The following is a 12,222-nucleotide window of genomic DNA, read 5'->3' as shown; positions in this document are numbered from 1 at the left end:
ATACTGACAGATCCCAGATCCAAGCTAATGTGAAATGACAGATTGCTCAGATCAGAACACTGTGAGGAGCCACAGGCTAAATGAGTCAGTTTAGCTTCTCTCCATTTGCATCTTTAAAGTTCTTACTTCAAACATGCACACGAACAATTTCACGCTCCTGGTTTTAAAGCCCAATGAGAAATGCAGGGGGAAAATACCTAACCACTTAAATAACTTACACTTTTCCTTTACCCAGTTACTGGGTGTTAAAGCTTGCAAGACTTTAAACTAACTGAGAAGTTTTCCTGATGGCTGTGATTATTTTTCTAATATCCTATACAAATTTACTTTAGTATGAAAGATAAAGTCAAAATAAAATAAAATAAATATTTGAAAACAAGGAAAGGTAAAAGTGTGTACAGCCTAATAAAGAAATTCATTGCTAAGTCTTCCTCCTCACCACAAATAGCCACACAATCTATTTTTTCTCACTCTGTAACTGTTCTTTAAAAATTATAAGGCTCCTAGTGTAAACTGCCTGGCATTCATTCCTATTAAGATCCAGACACTGTCACTGTCTCTGCTACGTACTCAATAAAATCCTGAAGGTGCTGTAGCAATCATAACATTTGCTGTCTCACCTACTCACTTCCTTTAGCATCCAGACTCCAGGGTCCACTGCAGAATTTTTAAACAATTTCTAGCCCCAGCATCAATAAATCTGTTTGTGAGAATGTGCTATGAATGATGCAACAGAATGAAAATTAGAGTTTCACCTTCTCATTATCTTAATCTTGATGGAAGCCCCTGCTCACTGATTTTACATGTGATAGGAAGAACAAATGCACATCCTGGCCCTGATGGGTCAAGGTAAAACTGTCCTTGGTGATAAAATTTGCTCAGGATTTCCACCATCTAAACCACTATGTCCTCTACTGGCTGTAAGAAATGTCTGAGAACTTCTGTGGTGGGTGGTACCAGATATTAATACATTATTTTTTTTTCTATAAGACATCAAAGCAGTAAAAGCATTTGGACTATTAATACATTTAATTTATCCTTAAGAGTTAATCAAAGGGAAAGTATTCACAACAGTGTGATAGGCTGAACAGACATCCTTTTTTAACACCGAAATGATGACTGTATTTCCTACTTCTTTATCAAAGACAGGCTCAAAAAAAGGTCAAAGATTACAGTTACTCTCTCAAGTTTTCTGTGCATAAAACAGCAGAAAGGAAAAAGCTTGCTACCTTTTAATTAAAATACTGTAAAATAAAGGGAACTTATTTAAAAGCCTTCCAGACTCCCCACATGAGCAACCCTCAAATATCATATTTGACTCAGTCCTCTCTAAGTCACATGAAGCCTCAAGGAACCTGAGGATCATTCACATTCAACGTGAGATGTTTACATTTGTGGGGACCTTCCACCCCATTCATCTCCATCAGCAATTTTCCTTACCCCTCTGGCAGTAAACACTGATTAAGCGAAGGCATTTCTGACTGACAAATAAAGGACTTCCAAACACCACCTATAAGCAAAGATCCAGCATTTCCTATGAGCCTAATTTCCATCCATCAGCTTCTCAGCAGAAGCTTGGTCTCAGAGAACTTTCTGTTCACACCAACATCCCATATAGAGATGGTATGAACTTTTCATTCTTCCAGATAAAACAGCACACTTTTTATCAGGGATCTTACTCTCCCTTGTATATGCTTTGTTGGTAAAAAAAGACCAAAATCTATGAAAAGACTAATCTGTGTTAGCTAAAGCATATTTGTTTCAACAAACATACTAAGAATGTTTCCAATCTTAAGTGTTACTGCTGAACAACAGCTTTGAATAGATTGCAAATATTTTTACAGTGAAAATAATCACTTAGAAATACTGTCTGAAATCTATAATTACTATTTTGCAGCCTTCCAATGTCAATCCAAGTCCAATTCTGAAGCCTTAAAGAAGAGATTTTATGCTTTTATTCATGCTTCCATGGTTTTGTAACAATTCTAAACCTAGTTTACCTGGTTACGTTGTCATTATCAAAACTGACAATATAGAAATGCTAGTTATATGTATTTCCAAACTTGGTGATACTCTAGACAAGAAAACAGGCCTTGCAAGCTAGGCATCCAACAGCTGCACTATTTCAAAGAAAATCATAGTGGAAAAATGTAATATGCACAGATATCAGACACCCTTTGAAATTCACATTCAATTTCCATTTAGCTCTTTTCATTATTAATTTGTTGGGGGTTTTTAGCTTCATAGGCATGCAGTATGTAGTGAAGCTTGTGGTTAATTGATTTTTGAGAGCGCGACGATTTAAGTTCAAAGACCAGTATCACACTTGGTGCTCACCACCAGCATCATTAGCAGACTTTATAACCCTTAATTCTTTAGACCGTCTCTACATTACTCTATGGGCTTGAGTCAGCTACCTCCACACAAACTCCTGCTGACCTTTGGGAGTCCTACAGCGGCATCCTGGTTCACATCTAGACTTCAAAAAGACACACCTAAACCTGCTGCAAAGGTGTAAGTCCTGCAAAGTCCTTTCTTAGGTCTTGTGTCACCTTTATCTGTCCAGTGCAGGTGTCTTGGATACCTTACAGCTATTTCTATATGGGCAGGTAGGATGGATCAATAGAAGCAGCAAAAAATGAATGCTGTCCACACTGCCTACTTCTGAATTTCTCTTCGGAATAGTTCTAGTCCCATTCCACAGACTGGACGTATATTTGTAGCTGAAAAGCAATGCACTCCCAGTTTAGTATCAGTTGAAGTTCATGTGCTCAGACTGTTTCATTTTACAAAGCAAAGCCACAGCAAGTGGGGACAATGGGGAAACTAATTTCCAAGTCATGTGCTTCATATGAAGAGCAGCTGGGATTTTGCCCCTCAAATTTCCTTAGGTCATAACAGATATCTGGGGAACTAAGTCAGGATTTGAGGGTGAGATTCAGCTCCAGGTTGAGAAAGCTGATTGTAGATATCTACAATGTGAATTAGGCATCTAAACTTTTTTACTGCTAATAGAGGTTCCAATGACTGCTGACAGGATCCATGAATTAACATGTAAAACAGAAACTCATGTCACATGCAGATACATTAGCTTTGATTTCATAAACAGCCTCTAGAACAAAAGGTTTTCTTTCTTCCTTGGTCATCCTGATAATGCTCCTGAGTTCCAGCTCAATTAGAATTAATCTTTCTGGATACTCAAAATTTTCCTATGTTCCACATTATGTTTCTTCAGCACCTTATGTATTAATACTTCCATAACAAGCTTCAGGTTGGTATCTGATATATTCTAAGGTTGTATTTGCCTTTGCTGCATGGTACCGTTAGCTCAGAGCCACATTCACTGCTTTTCTATGTGTCTGGTGCTCGGAGTCATCAAAGCCCTCCTCTTATATATGCTGATCTTGCTGTGTCAATGAACTGCTTATTTCATCAAATTTCTAGTATCCTTCTTTTTGTATCCTAGTCATTATGAAAAACAAGATATAGTACAAAGAACCATTTCTCTTTCAAAAAAAATATTTTCTCTTCCATTCAACCAGTTTCTTAACCATCTTAAATTTCTGTATGAAACCTTTTTAGCCAGTCATGTGAATTTCACTGTGAAAATCATGCTTGAAACCCATGGAAGGTCGAATATGTATTTAATTTCTCTTTAAAAATAATTTTTATTAAGTATTACCACAATTTAGTCTCATTTAGTGTCCTTTAGTTGAATCTTGTTGAGTTTTATCCCTTCTCCATTTGTTGTCATATCTTGATTATTCTTTCTTAACAATTTCTGCTAAAATCTTTGTTGTTATTGATCTTAAGACAGCATGCTTATTGTCTCTGAGACATCAACACTCATCTCTTTTTCTCCATGTTATTAGACAGATGAAAACTCTTTTCTACAGAGACATTAAGCTCATGTGCCTTTTTTTTCAGAGTCCTTTAATGGACAACAATGGACAACATCTATCTCCTTTATGTGATTACAATGAGGTTTTCTTCTACTTAAATACATTGATCTCTCATCCATCGTTTCTCTATCCATTCATCTGTCATCATCTTTCCCTCAGTTTCTAACAAATTAAAAAATTAGGTTTTCTCCTGAATCATCCTTAGCTCTGCCCCAACCCTATTTCTTCTATCTTTGCTTCCCTTTTATTTATGAAGCTAAAATTTTTTTGCTGTGGTATTTTCTTATTAAAGGATGTAGACATACCAAGCAGGTGGTCTCTCTGTGACTGAAAGATATTGGCAGGGAAGTCTATGAAAGTCTATGTTCCTGCTGTGTGCAGCAAGTGTTATGTGAATAAATAAAGCATTTCAGTTTCCATCATAACCAGCCTCTGGCTTTTTTCCCAAACACCAAAAATGGGAGAACAGATGAATGTTAGGCATTTTAAGGAAAGTATTAATTTCTGAGCCAAATAATTCACCAGTAAATGTGTTAGCAATTCCTTTGATTGAGTGATTACTCTTTTCCTCATGGATTGCAAGAGCTTTTAGCTAAATAGAAATGTAGCTGATAATATGTATAAGATTCATTAGATAATCTTCCACATGCATCTAACTTTCTTTTTCCCTGAGTTCAGAATGAAAAACAGTTTTATATCAGGACTTACGCTGTGTATAAGCTTTTATAATTTGTAAACACTGTAGGAGTGCCCTTTCATTTGTCTGATGTTGACAGTATATTGATGAAAACTATTACTGTTTTACAAAGGCTATTGTCATACTAACGATGCGATATCCTTAGAGCATTGATCACAGAGCATCTTGATAGGAAAACAAAACGTACACCAAGAGGAAAGGAAGGAAGCTTACATCACTGTCAGTTCCTAAAGCAGATTATTTCTTCAAAGGTGTGACATATTATAACAAAAATTCAGGCCTTTTTATTTGTTGGAAAAAAAAAAAAACCAACCCCAAAACTCTGATATAGAGGCATTTGCTTAATATAATGGTATTTTCTATAAAATTACTTTTAGGCAAAAAATGTGACTTAAATACTGATACATGTTTGTTTAGAGCAAGATGGGACATACATCATCAGATTGCTAGGGAATTTGAGAGTTGGTATGTCCTTCCTCTGCCCCATTCACTTTTGAAGCTATTATTTTATTCTGTCTCTCTGCTGAGAGCAGTGAGTGGTTTCACATCTGAAGTGAATAGAAGCACATTATTCACTGGAATGAAATTCTGTTTTCTCCACCACAATGTTTATAAACCTCAGATAATAAGCCACCATTTTTCACAAACACAAACAGAGAAGAGAGGGTGTTATTCTTTTTCCAGGAGAAAGATATATATGCAGTCTTATATTAGTGATTTACTTTGAGCACATTATTTAATCTTAAGCCTTTGGTAAATCACTCCTAGTTTAAATCAAAGGTAACTCAGCTTTGCATTTTAATATGTGCAGCCTAGAAAGGGAGTTTCTTTCCTTTTTGGAATGCTGCAGAGCCCAAACCAGACCTGTTAATCAGGATGATCAAAACACCTTACTCCTGGTTAAATACTTCTCAAAAGCAAACCACAGCACTGTACCCTCTATGATTTCTGATCATATCCTCAACAGGGAACTCCTGGCAGAAGGAGTGATAGTCAGTACATTAACAGATAGAAAGCCCTCTCTAGAAAGGTAGACCTGAAAATTCAACCATCTCTGGGGAAGAGCCACCCACCTACTTTGACTCTTTCTCTAACACAGAGAGAGGTCATGTCTCACTTTCAAAATACAGAAGGAAGCTCTTTTTCATATCCTCCTAAAGTTCTGTGTAATACCTGAAAGCACTTGCTGAGGATTATCTGCTTTCAGTGTCCATTTGTGCTGGAAGGCCACCAACCTACATCTACCAAGTCCTTTGAGAGAGCCATATCTACTACCCAAGCTGGGAAAGGATATACAACATCTGCAAGCATGGCTTAAATGCCATGTAAGAGTTGCCATGTTCCTTTTAGGCTTGTAGTTCTTCTCTGATAGAAAAGCAGCAACAATTATTTACAGCTCTTCCAGGGCTGCAGCTTTAACACATAATAAATTCAGGGGCGTTGTCATTTCAGAACAGAAAAAATGTGTTAATTTTCACCTCTATGTATCTTCATGGACTTTGTGATTAATACTGTGTTAGCAAAGGCAAAATCTGAAACTCCTAAATGTAAATGGTTGAACAACATTTCTCATGAGTATACTTCAGTGCAGTTACTTACTTAGAGATGTAGTGAAGCTGCAATCATACAAGTCAAGGGAAAAAAAAAAAGCTGAAATACAAGAAAGCAGAGATTATTTAAGTCCCAATGCTACACTGTGTAGTGATGCCATAAATCATATTTTGACCAGACACAATTAATTTTATGTTTTTTCTAGTTCTCTTTTACATTTTACTTCCCATTCCTCTTAGATTTGATTTTTAAGGTCATTTTTTCTAAATGGATTAGCCAGTGCTTGATATTGAAATGTGATTTGACAATAATATAGCAGTGAAACTTTAAAGACAAATTATGAACAATCACCTTTTTTAATTCTTACAAAAGGTTCATTAAAATTCACCACTGATAAGTGTCAAAGGATACTAATCCACTAATGCTTCCCTGAAACTTTTTGAATAAAGAAAGGAGGAGTAAAATGGATTTATTACAACCTTTCTGAAACAGAATTCAATTATCATCTTCCTCATCCCTTGCTACAGAGGCAGCAGTCTTTAATCCTATTTATTAGCTCTAAAAGTTGTCATCATAAAATCTGGCTGCTAGGACAGGAGATATATTTATATATTTATGTATTTATCTTTTTCAGGATAACTATTCTTCCACATGGGAGCCTGCGAATCCTGAATGCTTCCAAATCGGATGAAGGAAGGTACTTATGCCAAAGCGTAAATGTATTTGGATCTGCAGAAATCATTGCATCGGTATCTGTTAAAGGTATGAAAAAATACTTTGATGATAATGATGATTTCTCCTTACTAATATCTCATTATTGCTTAGAATCCCCAGCCAGTCACACAATAACATTGAACAGGCTGAATAAAAAAGCTTTTCCAACAAGCTGGGGAGGTAACCTCCCTCTGATCAAGTATTGCATTCCTGCATCAGACTGTATACTCCAGTGGTCATGTCACAGGTGTATGTCAAAAGAATCGGTATGCATATATAATCACTCAGATTATAAATAGTACATAAGTAAAAGAATCAACATCCCTTTTAACATGTTTTAACTTTAGGAACTCAGTTACACCTACCTCTTTCTGCATGAGAACGAAGTTTAGGATTAAGGTAATAACCATCAATACAAAATCTAATGAAAGATGTCTCCTTATAGCAGTAATAATAATCAAATGACTGAGTTGTAATTAATTTCTACACCACATTTTTTTCACTTTTCAGCTAAATTCTCATATGATTGTGGTTTCTGTTTCAAGGTGTTTAAGTCTTTTGACTTCTTCCTATATTTAGTATGCCTGGAAACATCCTTTTTCATTGTCAGTGACAAAACTGAGATTTTCATGCAATCACAAGATTTCAGGTGCTGCAGCCTTAAAAAAAATAATAATAATTAACATGTTTTTCTAAGACTAATAAAACGAATTAAACCTTCTCAGAAGTCCTATAGATTGTTGCTTTGGTTCCTGCCTTATTGCTTCCATAGAACTGGCAGTACCTTCTGTTCACCACTGTCATGTCTTCATGTGCATTATGAATATATTTCAGTATTTCACCCTATGTATTTGAAATGAACAGTAAATACAAGCTGAGTAGACTAATCAGCACTTGAACATACTATTTTAGCCTTCCACTATAACTAAACTTCCATTGAAATGTTCCTAACCCTTCTATATTTCAAGAACCTACAAGAATAGAGCTGACTCCCAAGAAGATAGAGTTAACGGTTGGAGAAAGCATTGTCCTCAGTTGCAAAGCACTTCATGACAGCACACTCGATGTCACTTTCTATTGGACTCTCAATGGGCAGCCAATTGACTTTGACAAAGAAGGTGGACACTTTGAAAGCATCAAGGCAGTAAGTGACCATGTGTTTGTCATCTGTGTCCTGTGAACTGATAAAAATTTGCATGCTTTTACATGTCTCCCATTTACCAAGTTCTGACAAAATTGAAAGATGACTAGTTTCACTAATGTTAGAAAGAAATGTTACCTAGGGGACATGCAAATTGCAGGTCACTAGAATAACTTCAAGCAGTTTTAATCAAAAAGATATTAAATGTAAACTTATACATCTTGTTATTAATGAGGCATCTGATGATCTTTGTGAGGGAACAGAAAGTAGTTGAAATCAAATCCTCCTTAAATTCTTCTGTTCATTTTAATATAGAAAAGATGCTGCTAAGCATTGATGTCTTTCTCACAGATAACACGGCTGTTGGAATGCCCTCACCTCCTAGTGCTTTTACTTGCCTAGCATATATTTTAATATCTGAATGAATAGCAAGGAGTATACTTTATTTTCCAACTCCGCTGCATGAGGTAGATTCTAGCTGTGCAACCGTTATTTAAGTCAATAAGAATCATATGGATAAAATATGCATACCAATTTAAAATATTACCTCTTGATTCAAAAACAATTTAATATGATCAAACAGTATGATAAAGTAATTCAAACCTTTCCCATGTAAAATGGTTTGAACTTTTCGTAGTAGCAGGAAATCTCTAAATGTTAAGAAGTTTGGAAATAGAATCTGCAGTCATTTTACTCGATCTTCCCACTAATGAAATGTAAATCAAATGTCCATGCTATGTTAACAGAGAAAAATGAAACTCACAAAGCTCAGAAAATTTTAAAAATTAATGTATGTAATTTGAGAACAATGTAGTGAAGTTAACTTTGCATTAAAAATCTTGTCAGCTGCAATCAATTTAGTCTTCTGCTTGCCTTTATGAAAGTCACACTATATTCACTTTGTGGTGTGGTGTTTGGGGTTATTTTAAATGGTTTACTTCAATAAGCTTTTTAATTGAAAAGCATTAGTAATGTCCATCCTAGTGTGAAGGTTCTTAGCATACTTATCTTCATCTGAGGGAGTCCAATACTCAAAATCCAGCACTAAATATACAGGAAGAAAAACTATCATTCTTTTTTTTTTAACTTGCAGGTTAAACTTTCTTTGATTCAAGAAAACCTCCTATGATTACAAATTAACTTCAAGTAATTTCCAAAAACTTGAAATCTAAAATGTGTTACATGGTTCCTTCAGTGTATTTCAGCATCTTCTGTGCTGAAGGGAATTTTCAATCACTGGGAAAAATCCTCAGGCTAGGAAATTTTCAAAGTCATTTCACCTTTCAAAGTAAAGCTAATTTAATGTAATTTCATTTGGTTTATGAAAACAGGATTTTGTAGATCATTCATCAGTAATTCTTCACTAATTTCATTTCTACCAGAGAAAGCCCTCAAATTGGTAGAAGTGAGATTCATTCAAACTGAGAACCTGGTAGATGACACACTGGGACTACTTTCAGACAAATATACATGCAAAACTCACTGAAATTACTGATTCCTTTCATTGTCCTGACATAACAAAAATCTTTCCAAAACCTGGTAGATTAACCAGCTATTTTAGTACAAGTTTATGACTTCCTTCACACTGTGATGCTACTCAGTCACTGCTACTTTACTAAGTAAAAATAGTACTAATCGCTCATAATGGAGTCAGTAATGTCTAGATGACTAAGTGTATTAAAAACCCATTTTTATTAAGTTAAAATCTGTCACCTTTCTTTTCAGAGGCATGCAAGCAATTTTTTTCTCCTAAAACATACTTTTTTGCAACAGCAAACTTAACCTGATGAGAAACAAACAAACAAAAAAAAATTAATCAAGCTGACAAGAATGTATTGTACATTTTGCAAAAGACTGCAAAATCAGATCCTACCTTGTTACTGTTAAACCAGTGTTGAAATAGTGAAATACTATGAAACTATAAAGAAATACCAAAATGAAGCATCAGACCCTGGTATTTTTAGACTAGCTTCATTTGCCTTTACAAGATTGCTCACACAAGAGATGGTCAAGCTATACTTCATTTAGTTGCCTTCCTAACTCATTTAAATGTCAAGATTTATTTTTTTTTTTTCTGGCTTTCACTATAAAGAGAGAACAGAAAGGCTTGGATCAACTAGAACAGGGCTGAAAATATTATTAACATGTTACAGGCAGGATGGGGAGGGGGACACTCCTTTTCAGAACAGAGGTAACAAAACATGACCCTTTTAGAACATGAATTTTTGTGAATGCAGTTGGAAACAAAATATGACACAACCTTCTCCCTCTTTGAAAGCAGTAGTTACAATATATGTAATGTCCCTTCCCCAAAAGGCATTTCTTGACTTTTTGCATTGTCCCAGAATGAAGATTAATTAGTTGAGAGATGAAAAAGTCAAAAATAGTGATTGTGGTAATACCACAATTTTTTGTGTGGTTTGACACAAAGCCTCATAATTCCATAATTACCCATAATTCCCATAACTACTCATTTGTGGAATGTTGTCAATTGTATCTCATTATCATTTCTGTTGACCACATAAGCATGTGAAATTAATCACAAGGATGAAAATGTATTTCTTGTGTTTCTTTGCTAAAATCTAAAGCATGACAGGTACTAGGGGAAAGCAAGAGAAAATAAAACTCTTCTGTTTCTTCTGCCATGTAATCTCCTTTAACCTATCCACTGTCAAAGGAGTGATACACAATGTGATAAAGACACAAATTTAAGGGTGCAGAAAAACGGAACTTAAAGTAAACTTGAGATCTGACCGAATTCCATCTATATCCCTTATTTTGCATTTCAAAATGAAATATTTTTTAATTGTGTGAGTTATCCTGAACAAAATGCTTTTTAATACAGTACATTTAAGAAAAATATCCTTTGTGCACATGAAGATACAGAATTATACACGCAGTTTGTTCTGCATGCACTGATAATTCATCAGATAAAGAAATGTTCAGGTTTGTTTGGGTTTTGTTTATTTGTTTGAAAGCCTGACAAATTGAACATTATTTGAATGGGTTTTGTTAATAATAAAACCATTGTCAGCCTCTCACCACTGGTTGCATACCTCATACTTTCACTGTGGCAGACCCGGGTGTTAAGTATGATGAACATTCTGATGCTTAATGCAGTGTTATAAAAGCTACCACCAAAGTAACATTTGTTTGGGCTGTAGATAAATTTTGATTTGATAAAATTGCATGCTCCATAGCAATTAAAATTAAAAGGAAAAGGAAAAGCTTGTCTTAGTAATATATATTGCTTTGCTTGTTTTTGAATTTTATCTGTAGCTTTTATACCCAAAAAAAAAGTGTTATCACTTTTCATACTGAGAACTAATTTTTTTACAAATGGAAGCCATTTTTGCTGTTATTTACTGAGCTATCAAGGATTTAGTACCTGTAGCAATTTAGATACTTCAGGGACTTGCCTGGCAAGAGACTAATTGTGATAAGGTTGTCAAGTGTAACAAAGCTGTGCATGAAGGGAATCTTAAGGAAAAGAGACCAAACTCTACGGGAGTGACAGCTGCAGACTGCATTCCAGGAAAGGAAAAGTTCCCAAATGTTGTGCATACACTCAGTAGCAGAACCTTTGGCATTAGAAAAGTCTTACTATGTCTACCAAAAGACTCAATAACACTAGGTTTTTTGAGGGGCAACCAGTGTAACTAATAGAAACAGCTTTGCATGGAAGTCTGAATTGCCAAAATTTCTTTCTAGCAACACCAGTGAGCACTTGTGCACAAAAAAAAAAAATAGACTTGCTTATTTTTATTAGGGTAGCTTTGATTTGCTGTGCTTTGCGTCAAATCCAGAAATCTTGTTCAAAGTCTATTCAGAATTTTCTAAGATCTAAGATCTCCTTAATTTTGTCCTAGAGGTATCCCTTTTCTAGCTGATTTTACAAGTAGATTTTCATCCAGCTATCAATATTCCAGCTTTGTGTTTGAAAGACAATATTGTTTTTATGGCAGCCAAGGAAAATGATTTATTGTGGTTATCCACAGACTGGTAAGCAGCAGCATTGCTCTTAGTGACCCTCACCTTGACCTTCACGAGTACATTACAGACGCAGGAAAGTGACTTAGTCTCAATATCTTCTTGGTCTTTGATCTTAACTGAAACTGCCACCATGGGAAGCAATAAACACAACCTGTCATGTTCTATTTTACAGTGGTCAGTTGTTCACATGGAAGTGAATTGAAATCTATGGTTTCATTTAGAAA

The 12,222-nt window shown here is 35.2% G+C and overlaps 1 protein-coding gene across 4 annotated transcripts in view; it reads left to right on the top strand.

The window, feature by feature from the left end:
* The window catches only part of CNTN5 (contactin 5), a 678,106-nt gene that overhangs the window by 599,746 nt on the left and 66,138 nt on the right, over positions 1-12,222 (top strand). For all 4 annotated transcript variants that reach the window (XM_055802997.1, XM_055802998.1, XM_055802996.1 and 1 more), the window contains 2 exons: positions 6,785-6,912; positions 7,833-8,008. In XM_055802997.1, the coding sequence (XP_055658972.1) occupies positions 6,785-6,912; positions 7,833-8,008 (304 nt within the window). The remainder of the gene's footprint in view (positions 1-6,784; positions 6,913-7,832; positions 8,009-12,222) is intronic.

This window comes from Falco peregrinus, chromosome 4 (genome assembly GCF_023634155.1).
Source record: "Falco peregrinus isolate bFalPer1 chromosome 4, bFalPer1.pri, whole genome shotgun sequence".
NCBI lineage: Eukaryota > Metazoa > Chordata > Aves > Falconiformes > Falconidae > Falco > Falco peregrinus.
Note: the sequence above shows the minus strand (reverse complement) of the source record. Positions and strands in the feature narration are given on the sequence as shown.